Genomic DNA, 21,896 nt, shown 5'->3' with positions numbered 1-21,896 from the left:
GGACTTTTATCAGATAACTGTAAAATATTTGGGATCAAAATCTGCATCACTCATTATTTGACAATATCAATATATATATATATATATATAATATTTTTGTCATCAGAAAATATGTAGAAGGAATAAAGAAAAGAAAATATTACTATGAGAATGTGAATGCGAAGTAGTGAAGTAGATATTCGAATTATGAAAAGATATACATAAAAAAATGTTATTGCTAAATTTGCTCGAATCGTACATTTCGCTATTTTAAGCCGTTACGTTATAAATGAGAGGGGAGACCTCTCGCTTCCCCTAAATTATTTCTCCTCTGTCAGTCTCTCGCACTCTCCTTCCTTCTCATTCTTACTTCATCTGCGTCTATAGGAAACACGGGAAGGGAAGAAATCGGAGGAAAATTTGGTGGGAGAGCGATGGGCGGTTGCTTTCCTTGCCTCGGCAAGCCAGACACCGACGACAACGATCCGATCCCACCTCCGTTAGGTACTCTCTCCGGGCTTCTTGGCGCACAACTACGTTTTTTAGTCTATTTGGTCTTCCATACCAGATCGATCGAGTCGATGGCTCGTGATGTTCTTTCCTTGGTGTTTTCTTTTGGATAATCGAGTTTTGGTTGGATGCCTTTGGTTTCCAGCTGAAAGTTTGGATCTTTACAAACCCATAACACCGCCCACACCCTACCCCCCCCCCCCAACCCCCACCAAAATCTGCGGCAGCGGTTCCTTCAGATTTTGTTCAGATGATGCGCCAAAGTTGGGTTTTTGCGGTGCGGTTTGGTGTTTGGTTACTGCTAGGATCTCCGTTCGTTGATGTCTTAGGAAGTCACGATGACGATCGATAGAATGGTTGCGATTTGTTTCTTTCAATCTACTGACCAAGTAGTCGATCTTTTTTATCTAAAGTATTTTGTCGCCTGATTTTGGCGAAGATTTGATATTTCTTCTTTAATTAGCGATATGGTGTGCCAAACTGAAGGAATACACATCTGCACTGTGGTTCCTCCTTGTATTCCTCAAAATTTGAGCCTCCGCTTGTGTGTGCCATCTTATTGATCCCAAGCAAGAGACTTTTCTGGTCATGTTGAGTAAAATGCAAGATCTTTTGATTAGTTTGCGCTTTTTTTCCCGTTGTTCATGATTTTTAGCCATTGCTTTCTTGGATGTATAGCAGATAAGTCAAAATCAAAATCAAAATCCCCACTGGTCTTAAAGAAACAAAGCTCAGTGAAGGAAACAAAGATCTCGAGCAGTGGCTCTGGACGGATTGCTGCCCAGACATTCACATTTCGCGAACTAGCTGTGGCAACTAAGAATTTTAGAGCTGATTGCCTCTTGGGCGAAGGAGGATTCGGCCGAGTTTATAAAGGAAGGTTGGAAGGTAGCAACCAGGTCAGTGCATGTCATGTATTTGACCCTTTATTTACTTCTTTTGACCTTGCAAATCAATATCTCTGACTTTCAATTAATGAATTAAATCTTCGTACGTAGTTGTGAAACTCTAATATGCAAGGTGTTATTGTTGTTTATTTGACCCATTTATTCTTTCATTTTGCAACAAGATATCTTGTCAGGAGCGCTTTGGTTATCCCTTTTGATTCTCCGAGCTCCTCCTCTTCATCTTCTATTTAGGAAACAGTAAAACAAGGCCATCATTTTAAAACTCTAAGAATCAGTTGTTGCTTGTCGAATATATGATATATTTGTATAAAGTTGGTAACAAGAAACTTATTTCACTTTCAATAGATTGTGGCTATCAAGCAGCTCGATCGAAATGGCTTACAAGGAAACAGGGAATTTCTTGTTGAAGTTCTGATGTTAAGTCTTCTTCACCACCCTAACCTTGTTAATCTGATCGGGTATTGTGCTGATGGAGATCAAAGGCTTTTGGTCTATGAATATATGCCATTAGGATCCTTGGAAGACCATCTTCATGGTATGATACATTAGCTTCATCATCATGTTGCTTTCATTACCATTTTGTAAATATTTATTTCCATTTCAATAATGTCTGGTCATGTGAATGCAACAGACCCTTCTCCAGACAAGAAGTGGCTTGATTGGAACACTAGAATGAAAATAGCTGCAGGTGCAGCAAAAGGATTGGAGTACTTGCATGATAAGGCGAGTCCTCCAGTAATATATCGTGATTTAAAATGCTCCAACATTTTGCTTGATGAGGAGTATAATCCCAAGTTATCGGATTTTGGCTTGGCAAAGCTTGGTCCTGTCGGTGATAATACTCATGTGTCCACCAGAGTGATGGGCACGTATGGGTACTGTGCACCTGAATATGCAATGACCGGACAACTGACACTAAAATCAGATGTTTATAGCTTTGGGGTTGTTCTTTTAGAGCTCATCACTGGAAGAAGGGCTATTGACAATTCTAGAGCGGCTGGTGAGCACAATCTTGTTGCATGGGTGAGTACCTCTGGTATTTTTTTTCCCTGTGCATGCATATCTTATGAGGGTTGATTATTTAATCTGTCTCCCTTTTATTGTTTTATATCAAAATTCAACTACCATTGGTCAATAGTTATCTTGCACTCTGCTGAACCATCTGTTTTACTTTTGCCTCTGAAGTTTACAAACAGCACAAATGCATCAATGTGACTGCAAACATAAGGTAAAATGAGTCTTGAGGTCTCACTTTCTTCATCTATGTTTTCATCTTGTCCGATACTAGTAATTGCAAAATACCACAGCTACCTCTTTGGTTTCATTAAGTAGGACCTGAATTCCCTTGTTTCTGGTGCTTCTGGATCTAGGCTATGACACCAATGTGTCTGCTTTATGCTTTATTATGAGCTGTCATCTGGGCATGCTTGACTAGGACCTTGTTATATCGCCTTAGCATCAAGTCTGTGGTTGGAACCAAGGTAACAGGTCCTGGCTCAAGATCTCTAGCTCTATATAAAGTTAGATTTAAAAAAAGAGAGTATTGCCATTATGAGTATTCCTGTCGATTTGGAATTACTTCTGTTCGGCACACAGTTATTTTTGGCTTGTGACCTGCATGATTCTTTCCAGAGAGAGATTCTTCGTGATATCAATTCTATGAAACTCTTGGATTCTCTTATGCATCAACAATCTTTGTCGATATGCTCTATTTGGTTGCAGGCACGACCATTATTCAGAGACAGGAGGAAATTTTCACAGATGGCTGATCCTATGCTTCAGGGCCAGTACCCAGTCCGGGGCTTGTACCAGGCACTTGCTGTTGCTGCAATGTGTGTGCAGGAACAGCCTAGCATGAGGCCTCTAATAGCTGATGTTGTAACAGCCCTCGCTTACCTCGCTTCGCAAACTTACAACCCCAAGAACCAACAAAACCAGCACACTTCTCGGCTACCAGCACCGGGTACACCTCCTCAGACACGATTGGACATTGAAAAGAAACCAAGCGGTGGATCTGAAAGAGATCGATTGAGAGGATTGAAGTGAAATCATCCAACAGCATCAATGCTTATTCGTTTGTTGATCCATTAACTCGCCCACTATGCCATGTCTCATGGCGGAACAGAGGAAAACTACACCATGTGTTCATCATGGTTCGGGTCTCACCACTATTCAGTCTTTGGCTGTCTGTTTGGCGTATGTATAACAAATTTGCCATGCTTGAGCATAAAGTGTCAGGAGGTAATCTTTTTCGGGATTGTATATGTAAGTTTTGGTCTTTGTATCTAAGTGCATTGTGTTAGACATCATGTATCATATTGATATTATTTTTTGATCTGGTTCTACAATGAAGCCTTTATATTTGTTTCTACTCAAATTCTTTGGTATGTCTTTCTTTTATTGTCACCATCACATGCTATCACATCCAGTTGATGGAGCTGATTTATAGTGAGGCTTTTGTCTTTGTTTTAACATACTTAAGAAACAATAATTAGCCATCCTTTCTCTACCAACAAGCTTAATGACATGCTTCTTTTCTTGGTTTCTTAATTTGGTAGTTCCATGCAGATCCAAAATGACTGCTTAAAATCTGTTCTCAACAATGTTACATGCTTTTGTATCCAAAGGAAAAACAAAAGAGAATGTTGCATGATTTGGTTATGAGAAAGACAGCATAGGCATGCATCAGGTGAGTTTGCAAATGACAACAGTCAGGTCCAGCCTAGCAAGTGTGGCATTGATAAAGGATGACTTGTGTGCACAGGTAGGTCCCAGTATTATGTGTCTTGCCCATGGTAGGATGCTATAAAAAAACTCACACACAACTTGCATGAGAGAGAGAGAGAGGAATTGTCAAACTACAGAGAAGGATAGCCTTAAATAGTACCTTTTGATCCCTGGAGTAAATTCAAATTACTCTTCTTGTTGTACTATTAAAGAGCTGGCACCTGCAGGCTTCAAGAACTCTTCGAGTTGATGCTCCCTCTGGTGGAAGAGCACTGTAGAGAACAGAACCACAAAGACACATCACTCTCTCAGATCAAGAAATCACATTCAATGACTCCACAGATTTTTGGATCCATTCTTTGATTGTATTGATGAGGCTCTTCTTCTTCTTCTTCCCTCTGTTGTGAGAACATGTCAGAGAATCTTGTAGTAGATCCTGGTCCTTCTTATAGAATTATTTATGGGATAATGTTGGTTTTGGTAAGGTGGATAAGTGGATTTGCTAATGCAACGCTGTCCTTGGTTGTCCACCACCATATCTTTCCGCCACTATAGAAGTCATCCATGACTTGTGTGCACGGAGCCCAATAGTAGCAGTTGACTCGTCACGCCGCCGGAAGAGAGAGAGATGCACACGTTCATGGAGTGGGTGTTCATGCCTGCCGGACTGCCGGAACTGTAGTCAAGGACCATATATAAGTCATAACCATGAAATAAGGAAGGCAAGCACGCATCTAATGGCCAGCATCAAGATCTAAGCACGCATCTAATGCCATAAAGTTGGCATGTGGAAACAACACAGGGACTGACAGGGCTCGAATCTTTGACCTACTATTGTCTCTGTTACGTGTTGCTGGTAGCACCAGACAACGGAGATTCCAAACACCCACCCACTGTAGCAGCCATACGAGACAGCCTGAAACTGCCCCATTCTACTTTCTCTTTCTTGGATCTAAAACAAAATTCTTGTCTTCATCGTTACCTTTGTGTTATTACATTATAATACCATATTCATGATCCGATATATCAAACAAAAAACTATCATTTGTTATTATATTGATGACATAAATATACAAATTGTCATTTTAGCTTTAAACATATTACTTGTTTATATATATATATATATATATAGATCCATTTATAATAGATAGAGGGTCTGAAACCTCATTCTATAATTAAATTAGTAAGCTTGTGTCATATCATCACAAAATTCTAGGATATATATAAATATATATTCACCGATTATTATTTAATAGAAAATGGGTTATATATATAATAACCAACCATCAACTAAGAAACATAATCTTATAATCTTATAGTAGTAGTGCATATCAAAATGGAAGAGCTTAAGAGGCATACATGAGACCTTAGTTAAACATGAGAAAAACTTGAAAAGACGATTTCTTTAGAAAATATTTTATATTTTTAATTGATATTTTTATATTATTTTTTTAAATAGTATTTTAATTTAAATATATTCAAAATTATCCTAAAAAATTTTTCATTTATTGTTTTGGTCTGAGTGTTTTGGCCACCATAAAAAAATACTGTAAAACCTATTTAAAAATACTATCAATAATCTAAATAGACTTTTTAATCTTAATTTAATTAATAATAACTTAAAAATATAATATTATAATGATTTATGAACGATGATAATAATACGATGTCATTTATAATATATTTTCAATAATATTTACCGTCTCTTCAATATATTAATAAAATATTATAAATATTATTAAAAATATATTATAGATAAGTTATTATAATGATTAAAAATTGATTTAAAAAATAAAAAAAAAAACTAAAAAGGAAAATTTTTAGAAAGTGTTTTGAATATGAAGTATTTATTATCTGAGGGGAATAGCGAGCGAGGAGATGCCAAGAAATCGCCCAACTTCGAATGTAGTTTTCTCCCCCGGAAAACACATTCCGCCGCCCACAACAGGGTCAACCATTTGCATTCGAGTCCAACGAGGAGCAGCGTGTGATTTGACATCGACATAAAAGCAAACACTTTGTCGGCAGACACAGGCCTTGGTAGGTGGCAGCCCTTCTCGAGCTTCGCAGTCCCCCCTGCGGTCCGGTGGGTGGGCGACATCCCCTCTGGCTGAGGAGAGCAGCCCCTTCCATAAGATAAAAAGCTTTCGTCCTTCCTTTCTCGGTTGTGTACGTAACCAAGCACGGTAGAACAGTGTCGTAGTACTGCTACGCAATGCATAGGCTGGCTGGATACAGCATCCACAACCATCACAGCAGGAGCCAGCAAGTCAAACCACGTCTGGTATTTCAGAGTTCCACGTGTCAACCCATCGTAGACCATTGCCATCGTCGGTACTCTTCATCTGTGCAATCACTGTTTCCAAGTGGTAGCAACGACAGCTCGATATTGTCCTTTGTATCATCCAGTACAAGTCGATGGACTGCTCGATATCTCAGCAACATGTTCGCCACAACTGCATCTCCTGTGAGATCAGTGCAAACCTGCAGGTGGGACATGGCGATGTCTTGTTCTTATGATAGACAAGGCAAAGAGCCGCAGACTCCATCATCCTTCTTTCTTACGACGAGTTCAAACGAACTCCCAAAGGAGAGAACAGCAGTAAAAGCTTCGAATGGGCGTGGAGTACGTCGATGCATGAAATGCATGCATATGCTGTGTAAATGCAACTGATATCACAAGTATCCACCGCCAATGGAATAACACACGACCCAATATATAGATGTTGGCAGAGAGACGAAAAGGCAAATAACAACGGTGCGATGTATTCACAGAGGAAAACAAGTCTGTCATCAACTACTACATGTTACAGTGCAACTTCGCATTCACTTCTAAGCTGTTGGATGCTCTCCATGTCAGCGACGCTGTTAAACTCTCCATACTCGACTATAGGATCATCCTCATTAAAGTAATCGGATCTTGCGTTCATCGTCAACATCTGACAGATGAGCCAGAAGATAGCAGCGTCGAGGGCAAGGAAAGCACCGCCACCAAAGAGACCAGTCTTAGCAGTAGGGCACCGTGTAGTGAGATCATGGTGGACATTGCGAGATCTGTGAAGGCCTTCGGAGACGGTAGTCCACACCAGCATGGCCAGAGCTATAAATGTAACACCTCTGCGACCGGAGAAGTAGAACATCAGAAAGAATGACTCATATAAATGGCATTTGAAGAAGATGATGGAAGCTTACTCTGCAACGATGAAGAATGGAAGCAAGATGGTGTTCTGGAACAAAGCATTACTTGGAACAGACTTGCCTTTGTAGGGAAAGTAAATGGCAACATGGCCTGCTACGGCAGCTAGAATGAGTGTGACGACAGACGAAGTTCCCAGTAGCACTGTTGGATCATCTGGGAAATTGCAGATAATAACATCCTTTCCTTGGATTGGAGTGCCGAAAGCAGGCTGTAGGAAACATGAACGGATCCTTGTGAGGGGGGTTTGAGAAGAACAGAAGAAAATGAGAGGATAAAGACATGTTAACTGCATCCAATCCATCACCATGGAATCATTTTTTGTTTGCACAGAGGTGAGGTGGAGACCCATTATTTGTATTGGAAAGGAGGAGAATGAATGCTTGATGAGAAATATGATAATAACTACAACCCATAATTTAGTTTCCGAAAAGTTGGCATGACAATAAATAATTATAAGGCTTTTCTTTTTCTAATATTTTTACTAATTAAGTACAAAAGTCTGATAACCCAACCAACCACAGAGTTCCCTCTATCCTACATAAAATCAAGACTCCCATTTCGGACCACTTCGACCCGTTTAACGAATGCGAGCTTCTCTTCATCCGAACATGAGCATGTCTCAACTCATGCTATCACTGTTATTACTCGGCGATGGGTCATGTGCTATCGACAAGTATGTTTCCTCCTTCCTTCTCTCTTTCTCTACCACCTCCTCTCTTTTCCTCCTCCTTCATCTTCATCTTTTTTTTCATTTCTTCTTTCTTCTTTCTCCTTTCTCCACCACTCCTTCATCTTCTCTTTTATTTTTTTTTTCTTTCTCTTCAAAATACTAATAACGACTAATATTCGATCAGATCATCGAAATGGATCCGATGCTCGAAACTGAGATCTTTGCATAAAATAGAAAAATCAATCTAATATAATTTATTATATAACCAGAAATCATTTATATTGAAGGAGTCTTGAACATGTAGAAATTAAGAAAAAAAGGAGAAATCTTAGAGCACAAAATGACATTGGAAACAAATGACAAAGCAGCCTACCTTCAAAATTTTTAGCTACATTTTCTTCACGCTAGGAAGTTCATATGGTTGCATGTAATCAAACAGAAGCCTTGGGTTTCATTTATATATCCAAGTGATGTGCCATGAAGAAGAACATACTCATAAGGAATGCTGGCTGATATCCAAAATAAAATATGCGAAAACAACATGCTGCCTTAAAAACCAGACTGCGACATAAGACATGCCTTTTTGTTTTCTGCAACTATACCAAATGCGAAGGACACGGACCCAAGAAAAAGCACAGAGAGTGCAATACTAGTGGTTTGATCGAAGGCCATTGCTTCAATCCTCAAATAGCACTCCTGCAACAACAAAGTGGAATGAGATCCCGATTAATCGATTCCAAGCCCAGAAAATTAAAAATGGATAAAAAGCATCACCTTTAGCTCGCCAAATCAAAGGAAAACAAGAAAGAAAACAACGAAACATCACCAGACGAAACCAGATCAAATCAAAATGCTCCTTCTCGGATCGTCGACAAGGACGAACAAGCTCAGATTTTGACGACGCCACAACATAGATCCAACAACAGATGGAAAGACGGAGCTGCATGAAATCTACAGACTGGGGTTTCCATACCTGCGGGATCCCTCGGGAGAGATGCCTGGAGGTGATGATTTGGGGGTCCGGTCACCTGCCCAACTCCCCGTCGACCATCATTTTATGCTACACGGAGACGAGGGTATTCTAGTAAATACTTTAGAATTAAGCACCCGAACCGTAGATCCCACCTGTGATGCTCTATTGGACGGCTCTGATGTCGGTATCGGACAGAGGTATGCGGTAGCCATTGGAGGCAATCCTACAACCGAGGAATCCGTGTACGCGCGACGGAGCTGTCCAATTTAAGATCGATGAGCTAACGAAACTGCCACCGAACGGTAGGTAGATCCCACCTGTGATGCTCTATCGGACGGTTGTGGTTTGGGAATCAGATGGCAACGTATGCGGTAGTCATTGGAGACAATCCCAGAACCGAGGAATCCGCGTACGCGCAACAGATCCAGAAAGATTCCGTCGTCTGTCCAAATTAAGATCGATCAACTAACAAACCGCCACCGAACGCGACGGTTAGCCGTTAAATTCTGGCGCGCAAGCTAGAATGGCGCCTAAAAACTGGTTAATGAATCCGCACCAATCAATTCGTAGGCAGTGCGAGCAGCTATTTCAAGCTACTGACACTGATAGAAATTTACCTCATCCTGCACACGATGAACAGAACATCTTACGATTTTGATGTATCTGTCAATCAACTTCAAGGTTTTGGGATTCTTCATATCCATGGCACTGGGAGTTGTGGGAGTTGCTGAAACTTGCAATGAAGCTTCCTCTGTTCCATTGATAAATTTGAACTAGTTTCTGAAATATTTATTTCATTATTTCTCATATTCACATCATATCGACATCCATATTCATCTAACAATAACAGTCGAGGGGGATCCAATGAACCAAAGCATATAAACTTGTATGCATGATTTGATTGTCATAGTTGCAGAAAAGTTTAAGATCCAGATACAGTTAATGGACGAAATCACAATTCGTCGACCATATAAACTTGGCATAAACATGCACCCGGGAAATTGGGATAAAAGGAGAGATCAACCTCAGAGAAACCCACCATCAGTCCACAATGAACCAGATTTTCCATTTTGATTGACACCCTTGTTTAGATTATCATGGCCAGCATCATCTCTAACATCATCCCAACCTGCCCAGCTTTCACCCCTTTGTGTTCCCTTCCCAGGCTCTTCCCTCCTCTCTTTCTTATCCCAGTCATCCCAGGAACTGATGGAATTGTATTGTTTGTTTGAGTCCTCTTGACGGGAACTCCAACTTCGCTTGTCCTGACCAAATTCTTGATAGTAGCTGCTCTTTTCACTCTCTTTTCGTGGCCAATCGTCCACATTCCAGCTGATCCCTTCTTTGGTGTAATCCTCTACTTTTTGTGATGCCATTGCCATTACACCTTTCATGATTCCCCACGTCTTATGCCCAATTTCGGTGGTTTTTGTGGCTACCACACTCATAGTTTCATTGACTTTCTGATCATACCCTGACTCTTTCATCTGTGTTACAGAAAAGTACAAATGAAGATATGAATATGATACTTTTGGTTGATATATTCGTATGCCTAAATTAAACACTTGCATTACATAATTCCTCAAATATCAGGTATAAAGAAAAAGTTCCTTCAATTCTCTGAACATAACTTTCAATTGTTAGAATATAATACATTGCATGCTACAGTAGAGTGAACATAACTTTCAATTGTTAGAATATAACTTTCAATTCTCTGGACATATGAACATTTTCAAAGTATACAAGATGACTCTCCGTGGAAGCTACAGTAGAGTGAGCTACAAAATTTCATAAGATTTACATGTTGTTATGCAGCAATATGAATATTTGCCCACATCGACATACCTTATTATTATGTTTGGAAATAAAATTCAAGAACTGAGATATGATTCACTGAACCAGCCTAGGCTACCCTAGACATGAATCATTCTTTGTAATGTGGTTCTTCCATGTAAATTCTGTTGTTTATAGAATTTTTGGAAGTATTGGCTGCTACTACTAAGTTGGTGGTCATAGCAACAACAAAAAACAACTCTTTGTACGCCTACAGGGATTTCTTGCTATTGAATTCTGTCAAGGACAGTTATCCTCGGATTGTTTCTAAGCAAGTCTCTTGAGACCTTCCTATGACCACCAGTTACTGTCACACTCCTCAAATTAATACATTTAAGAGGTGTGAACCTATCTTTAATCAAGAATATTATAATTCGTCCACAATCCAAACCCGGGATCCAAAATAATATTTGAGGACATTGAAAATCATTCAAACATCATTCATATTCATAAAACTTATAATATTTATAATCATACATCATATCACTCAATAATTCATGAAACCCAAGGCCAGCTAAAAAAATTCATTAACCACCACTTATAAATCCACAAGTTCATATCGTCATAAAATTACAACTTAACATTCTAAAATTCCAAACATAAGAGGTCTTTTAACTTTTATAAGATGCATTAGTTTGGATTTGTTGACAATAATTCATGGCAAACATAGTGTACTCATACAACAACAACATATCAACCAACAAAGACTTGTCCAAAATCTCCTAGCTTTCCATTGTCTCAGCCCAATCCTAACATTTTAGTGAGTGACAAGCTAACCTAAAAATTTTATATAACAACAAGGTGAGCTACAAAGCTCAGCAAGCAACTAACATATCTATGATGAAAGGTGGTAGTTTATATAACCTTAATATCAAGGTGTAAGGAAGGGATACAAGAATTCATATTTGTCATTTCATTAAATATAAGAATCGCAAATGCCATTTCATTAGAAACATACTTTGTTCGTAACAATGGAGTAAAGAGTATTTAGGAGCATATCAATGACATAAGAATATTTAGGAATATGTCAAGAGAACAAATGAGAAACATAAGCTCAAGTGTCATATTTGATATTATATTCATTTCATTCATATCCAAAGAGCACATAGGAACACATAAGCAATACTTTAGATAACATGCCAAAGGACATGGAGGGTGAAATAGGATCATAACATAATATGGTCCATCAATTTCTGGATGACTATCAACACAAGTCTCTCACGTTTGGAAGTTTCATCCCCCCACGTCCGAATGAAGCCATATAAGAGCATCGCAAGCTCTATATATAACTCTCTTTCCCATTTCTAGCAAAGGTTTACATTATCCCACAAACACTAAAGTACAAAAGGATGTTGTGAATAAAAAAATGAGCATGTATAGGAAGCACATGTGAAACAACAAAAATATAAATGTGCATATATGAAACAATATGAGGCAAGATAAAACTTTTACATAATGCATTCAGATAGATAAAAATCAATGACAAGAGATACCAAAGTTCAAAGCAATCAAATAAGGCTTAGTTTAGGGAAAAATTCTAGTAGAATCTACGAGGCACATTGCACGAATTACTTGATCAATCAATCATTCTTCAATTTACTTAAGAGATATATCATTTGAAAGATATATCAGTTTACTTTGAAATGAATCAAGTTTTGTACAAATTAAAATTTCCAATTGGGAGTTACAAGCAATTTGGTATAGATAGGTCATAAAATATTATCCCTGTTTTACAAAATCTGAAGGGTCAAGTGAAACAGATGTTTGGGCAAGCAATTGCATTCCAAATCTTTCAAGATACTAAAAGAAAGATATACGAGTCTAGTTTCTAAAAAATTAAGTTTCGTACAAATTGGAGTTTCCAACAGAGAGTTATAAGTAATTTAGTATAAAAATGTCAGAAATTATCATCCTTATTTTGCAGAATCCGAAGGGTCAATTGAAACAAATGTTTAGGCAGACATTTGTATTCGAAATCTTTCAATAAGATACTGCAAGAAAGATATACGAGTCTAATTTCCAAAGAATTAAGTTTCGTACAAATTAGAGTTTTATACAAAATGTTATAGTTAAACTCTACAGAGTACTCATAATCAAGATGAAATCAAGGATACGAATTGTTGTAGGATGGGTTAGAAACTTGCCTTAGAAGAATTTGATCCCAAGGGTGAGGAATTGATCCAAAAATCTCAAGCCAAGCAAAACTTCTTCGTTTCCTTACAATTCCTCTTCCCTTCCCTTCCTCTCTTTCCTTCTCTATTCTTCCCTTCTTCCTCTATCATACTCGCAGCCCTCTCTCTCTCTCTCTCTTCTTCTCCCCTTTCCTTCTTCTCCCCTTTCCTTCTTCTCCCTTCTCCCTTCTCTTCTTCACTTTCATTCTTCTCCCTTCTCTTCTTCCCTTTCCTTCTTCTCCCTTCTCTTCCACCGATGCAGCAAATCCTCTATTTTCCTTGGGCAAAAGGTAGAGGGATAAGTGTGCATAGAAGGCGGTGGGAAGAAAACCCTTTTTTTGTATCTTTTGCAATTTAGTCCTCGTAATATCTATATTTACAAATAGGTCCTCGGATAAAAACATTACATCCTTCCCTCTGAATGAAAAGTTTAGTCCTATAAACTTCACGTCTAATTCAAAAGATAACCACTATTGATATTTCTTCATGACATCAATCATGTCATAACATCATATTTGGCTTAACTTAATATGAATCTTTCCTACCTCACATTCAATGGCTAGGATTCACAATTTGGTCCCTAGCAATAAGATTTCAATATAAAATCATTTAATGCAAGAAATTATTAAATAATCCTCATTAAAATAACAAGAAAATCATGGACATCATAAACAATTCAAAAACAAAGGATATCACAGTTACCCATATGATCCCCAACTTACAACGCATTACTAGATTTCCTTCATTTTATTTGAGATTCATACCATCAGTAATTTTCATAAAAATAGTCATTTTTATTGACTTTCTAGATAACAACAAACATTCATCTCAACATTTAGATCTGTGCTAGAATAGCTTTTTTGATATGTTGTTCACTAACTACTCAACATGAACAAAGCATAGACGGTTTTATAATAGACTTGTAACATACTTCCTTTCTAAGTAAAAGTGTGCTTTGTGGGCACACAAGCGTGGAGGTTTCCACAGGTTCTCTGAAAGATAAAATGGTTATGATGGCAATAAAAAATATCAGCACCAATATTTGTTGAAGCTCAAGATTGTCACATGGTAGAAGCACCCAAAAGATGTACAACGTCTACACCATTGTTTGGAAAGCTAGATTTTGAAATATTCCCCAGAATAATCAAATTGTGCTGAAAAGGTGAGATATGAAAAATGGGTAAAAAGGGCAAAGATTACCTTGGAAGTCAGCTCCTTTCTGCCTGCTTGGACAGCATTAGCAGCAGAGCTTGCAACTAAGGATAGTCGGCCAAGACCCTAACAACATGAACAATAGTCAGTTGAAAGTTATTCAAGTTAGTAAGCCCCATGACCTAGAAATTGAACTGATGGGTAACAAAGAAAAATCTCATAAACCGTGAATATGGGAAATAGAGTATTTACATAACTGAACCTAAGTGCTAACTAAATGCACATTCAGAATTTAGTTACTAATTTCATGCAAAATATTGGATCGTGTCTAACTGGTGAGGTCCCTACAGCAAACACTATGATCAGAAATATAAAGGTATAGACATCTGTCTGGGAGAATAAAACAGAAAGAAAGTATTAGAAATTGAAGGAAACACAGAAGACAGTGTCAACGGAAAAAGAAGGCAAGGCTCCAACGAATGCATGGTTTGGGGAGGTCTAATATACACAGCTGTACCCTGCAAAAAAGGGTGTTTCCATGAGTTAAACCTTGATGATCCAGGCTGCAAAGAAGCAATTTTAACATGGTGACACATCCAGTAAAAATGTCAGATAAAAATTGAGGTTTACACGGTTGATAATGGTTGAGAACAAAACTTGAACCAAGAGGGTAACATACTGAAGGGTGGATAGGAAAGTGTGCTTTATGGTGGTTAAGTTTGCATGAGAACAGCTTGTTGCAACCTCAAGTTGAGGACTGGAATAGATAGTTGAGAGCTAGTTAAAACTTATTGGAAACAAACATCAAAATGGGTTTGTATGAACTGGTCAACCGATTGTCCTCTTTCCTAAGGTTGAACTAGCAGAGCAACATGGTAAAAAGGGGTTCCATGCAGATCAACCTTAAATTTTGGGACCAATGCAACACACATAATTTAAAAGCTCACGCTTTGTGGCAAACTATATATGTATAGGTATGAAACTCAAGAAAGAAAAAAAAAATTTCACTAAGGGGCTTCTTGCCCAAAATCTTATTAGTTAAAAAAGGAATCTGCTAAGTCATCAAAAAGTGGCCAGTGGCCCAAAAATTTTCAAAAGTTGCAACACAACTAGGTCTCCTAGCAGGCCATATAAATGCAACTGAAGAAAGAATATTGATCAACAAAGTCACCTATTACAATATATACTTTCAGGAATCACAAAATACATGACCCATGAGTCTTCTAAACCCCAAAGCGAAGAACATTCATGCAATGAAAACATAGTTATTTTGAGATATCAGAACATGAACCGGAAGGTATTTTTTGTGTGAACTTATGTTAATGTATTATTTCCATGATCAAGAAAGAACACATGACTTAGAAAAAGGGTCTCGGTATCAAACTGATGTTGCTGAGTGAGAAACAGTATTTAGTGAATGACAATTCTTGTTATGATTTCTAGAAGAACAACGCAATACACCAAGTGATTGCACCTTTGCTTATAAAGCTCTAGAAAACCTTATCGATCATGGAGTTTCACACTCGTATAAATGGAATTCTCTTGGTCGCCTAACTACAGATAAGAGACAGATGCGAAGATAGAGTATACAGATAGGCAAGTCATATGTGCCTTGTTCGTCACCTGAGAAACAACAGATACTGTATCTCGGAGCACATCGCCCTGTGAATTATTCCTTCGAGGCGGCGGCGGTGTCGACCCGAATCCCACGTATTTCCCCCCCTGCGATGGCAGGATTCCTTCAGGCCGAGATCCATTTTCTTCCATCTTCCTTGCGAAAAAGCTCTCCTTGTTCGCCGCGGAGGCCTCCAGCTGTGCCCTGGTGTAGATATCCTGTGTCGATCTGTTTCTGGGCGGCTGGTGCGCCCCTCCAGCACTCGGGTCCCTGGAATCACCCGTCCATTGGTTCCTTCTCACATCGGAAGAGGAGGACTGGAAGCCATGGTTGTCCCAACTGTCGCACCCACCGTTGCCCGTCAAGGTTCTGCCATTCCCACCGTTCTGCACCAAAGGCGGCCTTTTCGCCCCGGCATCGGGAGTTTCTTTGACGACCGGCGGGTCCGTCCAGGGGCGGCCCTCAGCAAGGGCCAGGATGCGCTCCCGGTAGACGGCGGCCGCACGGGTATTGTACTTGGGGACGATGTCGGTCTCCCTGGAGACGCCATATCCGGCGAGGAAGGCGTTGAGGCGGTCGTTGCCGCCAGCCTCCATCTTCTTGAGCTGGATCTCGGACCACGAGTCCATGGTGACGGACCGGACGAAGCTGATGTGGACGCCCAGGCCGCGGTGCTTGCCGGAGCACTCGAGGCAGATGAAGACGCCGTAGGAGACCGAGGCCCACTGCGGGTTCTTCTGGGCGCAGTCGACGCACGACTTGTTCCCCGGCTGCGACTGGAGCTGGCGGAGGCGTCGCGAGGCCGCGGCGGCAGCCATCCCGATCCGGACGTGTCCCGGATAAGAAGAGGGACGAGAGATTAGGGATTGATTGATCTAACAAGGCTTGATCCTCTCCTTACTAATCTCTCTCTCTCTCTCTCTCTCTCTCTCTCTCCGTCGGCTTCGTTTTCGTGGGTGGTCGCCGACACGATGTCAAAGGAAGCCTTCAGGTTTTCTTTTTTGGGGAATAAAGTTTCGCGTGTTGAGTGGGAGACGCGAAGTGGAAATGGCGTGGATCGCGCACGATTAGCGGACAGTCGGTGCCGAACTCGTGGCCGGAGCCTCGCTGTATTATAACGACGATGACAACTCGGCCGCTTTCGGCCTCGGAGACCCCTCACGATTTTGACAACGACAACCGCGGAGCATTCCTCTGCACGTGGATCTCGGTGCCACATCACCGGGCAGGTCGTCGCGCTGCTTCTGTGGTTGGTGACGTGGGACATGTTCTTTCAATATCAACGTGAGGGTTGACGACCTGCGGAATGTATTTTGACCTCTGACTGTCTAAGCATTGGGAGGAATATGGATGGATTTCTTCAACTCGAAGAGAGAAGGAAAGATTATATTCTTTCGATTCAATTCAACCCGACTTATTCCAACCCCAATCCATCATCTAAATTCCGGAGAAACTTATCCAAAAAAATCCTTCTCGATTTGGCAATTTGACTGATATGGTCAAATCTTATCATCGATCCACGTTAGGAAATATTATTGATGATGATGAAACTGGACGGAGGAATGTTTTGCTCCCAAGGTAGAAAACACTTGTCATATCCATTATCTACTTCTATAAAGACTAAATTGGGTTTATCCGATAAAAACTCTCTTAATGATTAAATTAGTATCTTTTTAGTTTTAGGCATAAAAGCGTATAAAGAATTTATTGTTTATATCTTAAGTTCGGAATAAAGTTACATTTTGAGAGATTATTTTATATAGTTTCTATCGACCAATTTAATATAAAAACATCTTTTATATGTTATATTGACGGAGTGATTTGAGTCTGTATATCATTCGAATTGATCGAAAATAATAATCATACCATTTGTTCCTTTTATTGTGCTTTGAGATATTGATTTTGTCCACGATAAAATATATTATTTATTTTAAGATTTTTTCGTTATTTATATTAAAAAATAATTAAATTGATTTTTGATTGTCATTTTATTGGATGCATCAAGCATATTGAATATTTTTTTCTCTTCAATAAATATATCAGGTACAAAGGATACGATTCACAAGTATTATGTATTATTTCAATCAATATAATCTTTTTCTTTCTATTTTATTTCTATCATGGTATCATAGCTCTCACTATGAAGGCTACTTCTAAACATCTCGAAGTAGACCCATCTCCTCGCCGGACTCCATCGAATCTTGGCTCTTTCTCCTACTACCTCGTGGACCGCGACTCCATCTCAAAGTAATGTAGCGTTTTCCACGGACGTCCTCTAGGATCGTTGCGTCGGCCTCCTTCATAAGGGACACCAAGCCGCGCCCACTTCTCCTCCTTATCCCAACGGCATTCTTTACTGTCGCCCTTCCTTTGCCTCTTCCTGCAGAAGCAGAGCCGATGTAGCCTCGCAACTGCTCCCCGGCCAGCGACCTCTCCTCCTCATTCCCGCATCTCGCTCGAGCGAGAAGTGCCGCTGCCGTCATCCTTGCCGTAGCAGCCCTCGCAGTCGTAGCAGCCCTCACAGCCGCAGCAGCCCTCGCAGTCGCAGTAGCCCTCTCTACCGCAGCAGCTGCAGTAGTGATCTGCTCTTCTCCCAAGCTACTATCCTCTGCTTCTTCTTCGCCTCAACAAGCAGCATCCGAAACCATTTCTAAGTTCCCAACTGCAGAACTGTTGCACAAAGACTGCAGCATTGCTACACAGAGATCTACAGCTTTACACAATATTGATCATTGTCAATATTAATCAACAACCCACAACCCATTTGCCACCATTTACCACCACAACCCATTTGCCACCAACACCTCTTCCTCCCTGATCATTGTCTCGTTGTAGACTTCTAGTTGCTCCCACATATTGGTACATATCCTCCATATGTCCTCATCATCTATCTCTAATGCTCCCATTACTATTCCTGCAAGGAACCACAGTACTTTCCCACATACAGGCCTTATCTCCATAAATGCAGTAACCCTTATTTCCTTCAAATTATCCAAAGGTGGCAACTACGCATCTTGGCGTACTCAATTCTCTAATCTACTATTTGGTTCTGATCTTCTAGGCTATGTCAATGGCTCTCTTCGTTGTCCACCGACGACGCTCAACATCCCAGGCGCACTCAATCCAGTACCAAATCCGGACCACAAATTATAATTAAGCCAGGATCGTCTCATCCTTCAAGCTATTCAAGCCTCGGTCGCTGGATCCCTCGCCCCACTCATTTCTTCATGTAACACTATTGCCGAAGCTTGGTGCAAGTTGCAAACCACCCTAGCCAATTGTTCCCGCACTCACATGCTTAGTCTCCTGTCCAGTCTCATGACGATAAAATAAAAGGGAAGTACTGTTGCTGATTATCTACATAACATAAGGATTATCATCGATAACTTGGCCTTGATAGGTCATTCCCTCAATGATGAAGAACTTACTGTCCATATCCTCAATGGCCTAGGACATGAGTACAAGGAATTGGCAACAGCAATACGTGCACGTGATTCTCCAGTGTCATTTGAAGAACTCTATGATAAGTTGACTGACTATGAGATATATCTCAAGTGTGAGGACAAGTTGCTATTATACAAGGAATGATGCATGCAATAATATGGATATAATGGAAGTAATGATATTATGATGATGCATATGATATATGTAATGCTATGCATATGAAGTGTGAAATGATGAAGTTTGCGAAGAAAATGATTAAAATTATTTTGATTTGAATTCTAAAGTTATCATTTTCTAAATTCAAAATTTCTTTTAATATGTCATATAGATAGGGGGAGTTTAGTTTAAACTTCATCATCAATTGATTGTCATCATAAAAAAGGGAGAGATTATTGAATACCAGATTTTGACGATGAAATTAATTAATGAGTTTACGATCTAATATGTTGTTTGAGAAAAGTGATATAGGACTAACTTTGATTAGAAAGGGCAAAATGATTGAAACAAGAAGAATCAAACATTGCGTCAAGATCAAAAGTTGCTGGAGGCAAAATGATTGAAACAAGAAGAATCAAACATTGCGTCAAGATCAAAAGTTGCTGGAGTCAACTTGTCGATGGATCAGGCGATATGCTGAAGGTTCGGATGATGTGCCGAAAGTTCGTCAAGAGTTTGGATGAATAAATGACAAGCCGGATAACTTAGATGTAATATCTTGTAATTGTTTAAAGTCTTTATTGTCGAAGTTAGGTCTTAATTTGAAATAGATTTGGGTGTAACCCTACTAACTTAATTAGGGGTCAATTGAGCTTGAGTTGGGGCTATTTTGGGCCAAGTGGAAGGCCCATTTAGTGATCCTTAGCTGGCCCAAGTGGTGGCACCGCTTAAGGCTCAGCCTGCTAGGTTATTTGGGCGGTAGTACCACCCAGACTAGGCGATGGTACCACTGATAGTTAATGCTGTCAAGTAGTGATACCACCTTATCAAGTGGTGGTACCACCAAAGCCTAGTCTCCCAGGCTCTATCAGGCGGTCGTACCGCTCAGACTAGCGATAGTACCTATTGAATCTCATATTTTGATGATGGAATCAATTGATGAATTAATGATCTAATCCATATGTTGAGATAAGTGATGCAGGACTAAATACGATCGCGAAAAACGTAAAACAATTAAAGAAGAATTGAATGTTGAGCCAAAGTCAATAATCGAGCATCGGGCCAAATGAATCGGGAGATATACCAAAGGATCAGATGATGTAGTGAAAGCTCACCAGAAATTCACCGAGAGTTCGCAGAAAACACGCCGGAAGATCGCTGGGAGTTCACTGTAAGTTCACCGAGGGTTTGGTTGAACAATTGACGTTCCAAACAACTTAGATTGCTTGTATTGGAATTGTATTAGCCTTAATTATCATAGTTAGGACTTTAATTTGAGTTAGTTTTAGTAGAAATCCTACTAACTAAATAAAGGGCTAACCGAGCCCTAAACATGACTGAATTGGGCCGATTGGATAACCCATTTAGCCACTCGGAGCCACGTCAAGCGATGGCACCACCCAGACTGGGTGGTGGAATCGTTTGAGGCTCAACCTCCCAGGTGGTCTAGGTGGTGGTACCGTCGACAGTTAATACTACTAGGCGGTGGTATCGTCAGAGCCCAATCTCCGAGACTCTATCAGGTAGTGGTACCGCCAGTACCCTGGAAACCCAGGATGAAACACTTTTTGACTCCATTTTTGAAGTCATTGTAGCTTATATGTAGGAAAATCTAGGAGCGACATCATATGCGCAGCGGAAGAACAAAAAACAAAATCCCCAAATTTTTCAAAGATGTGTTCGTCGTCGTGCGAAGATTGGTGCGCAAAATCTACAAAACTAAAGTCCACGCATGAGATAGTTGTAAATTATTATAAAAATAATAATTCACTGAGTTAGAAAAGTTTTGATAGGAATGACTCATAGCCAGCTCGATATTGTGCCTAGAGGGCCACATAAATATGGTAGGATTTACGATAAGTACAGGTTCAGATATGAGATATCTGTCAAATCCCCTATCTTATTGGATATCTAATAAGTCCTGAATTATTGGATCTTATGGATCAGATCTAATAAGAGCCAATGAGATATTATTGGATAGAGATCCACTAATCTAATAGGTTTGGATAGTTGGATGGAGATCCAATATCCAATAGGGCAAGATCCATTATGATTAAGTTGATAAGAGGGAACTAAACACTAACAGGCCAAAGGTTTTCTTGGTTGCCACCTCCTATTCTCCTCTCCCCTTCTCCTCCTCAAATAGTAGGCCTGAAAATTTGAGGAGCGTCGTCGTAACCCTGTTATGTGGATCACCATTAGAGAGGAGGATGCTTGACCTCATTCATCCTCTCCTACAGATCTATATGGATTCAGAGATATACAATCTCCTTAGGTAACACAACTATCTCATGTGTGGTTTTAAGTTTTGTGGGTTTTGCGCACAAATCCTCATACAACAATAAATACATTTTTGAGAAATTTAGGGATTTTTGTTTTCTGTTCTTCTGCTTTGCATGTGATGTCACCCCTAGATTTCCCTATAGTGGTATCAAAGCTAGGTTGTTCATGTGAAAAATTGTTTTGAACTATGTGTATTGTGTTTTAGATAGGCTTTTGATGTCAAAATTATTGACGCAAAAGCGAGAAAGGGCAACAATTATTATTGCCCTTGTTGCC

The 21,896-nt window shown here is 39.8% G+C and overlaps 3 protein-coding genes across 4 annotated transcripts; 1 reads left to right on the top strand and 2 right to left on the bottom strand.

The window, feature by feature from the left end:
- The first annotated feature begins 295 nt into the window (after positions 1-295).
- LOC103973638 (probable serine/threonine-protein kinase PBL7) lies at positions 296-3,768 on the top strand. Of its 2 annotated transcripts, none has more exons than XM_009388267.3 (5): positions 296-483; positions 1,171-1,388; positions 1,743-1,932; positions 2,029-2,420; positions 3,120-3,768. In XM_009388267.3, exons 1-5 carry the CDS (start codon positions 414-416, stop codon positions 3,441-3,443), a joined length of 1,194 nt encoding a protein of 397 aa, XP_009386542.2. In that variant the 5' UTR covers positions 296-413; the 3' UTR covers positions 3,444-3,768. The 2 variants fall into 2 exon arrangements, with proteins under 2 accessions (XP_009386542.2, XP_018677067.2); XM_018821522.2 differs by having other exon boundaries at positions 1,168-1,388.
- Positions 3,769-6,931: 3,163 nt separating this feature from the next.
- Positions 6,932-8,665, bottom strand: LOC135595115 (uncharacterized). The gene is made up of 3 exons (XM_065085633.1): positions 8,573-8,665; positions 7,317-7,531; positions 6,932-7,241 (listed from the first exon to the last, which is right to left on the bottom strand). The coding sequence occupies exons 1-3, from the start codon at positions 8,663-8,665 to the stop codon at positions 6,932-6,934; spliced, it is 618 nt and encodes a 205-aa protein (XP_064941705.1).
- A 1,166-nt stretch (positions 8,666-9,831) lies between these two features.
- Positions 9,832-16,793, bottom strand: LOC135595231 (probable ADP-ribosylation factor GTPase-activating protein AGD6). Its single transcript, XM_065085874.1, has 3 exons — positions 15,746-16,793; positions 14,171-14,248; positions 9,832-10,453 (listed from the first exon to the last, which is right to left on the bottom strand). Exons 1-3 carry the CDS (start codon positions 16,553-16,555, stop codon positions 9,992-9,994), a joined length of 1,350 nt encoding a protein of 449 aa, XP_064941946.1. The 5' UTR covers positions 16,556-16,793; the 3' UTR covers positions 9,832-9,991.
- Positions 16,794-21,896: the final 5,103 nt, after the last annotated feature.

Source organism: Musa acuminata, chromosome BXJ1-10, assembly GCF_036884655.1.
Source record: "Musa acuminata AAA Group cultivar baxijiao chromosome BXJ1-10, Cavendish_Baxijiao_AAA, whole genome shotgun sequence".
Taxonomy (NCBI): domain Eukaryota; kingdom Viridiplantae; phylum Streptophyta; class Magnoliopsida; order Zingiberales; family Musaceae; genus Musa; species Musa acuminata.
The sequence above is the reverse complement of the archived record's forward strand: the minus strand, read 5'-3'. Positions and strand labels throughout refer to the sequence as shown.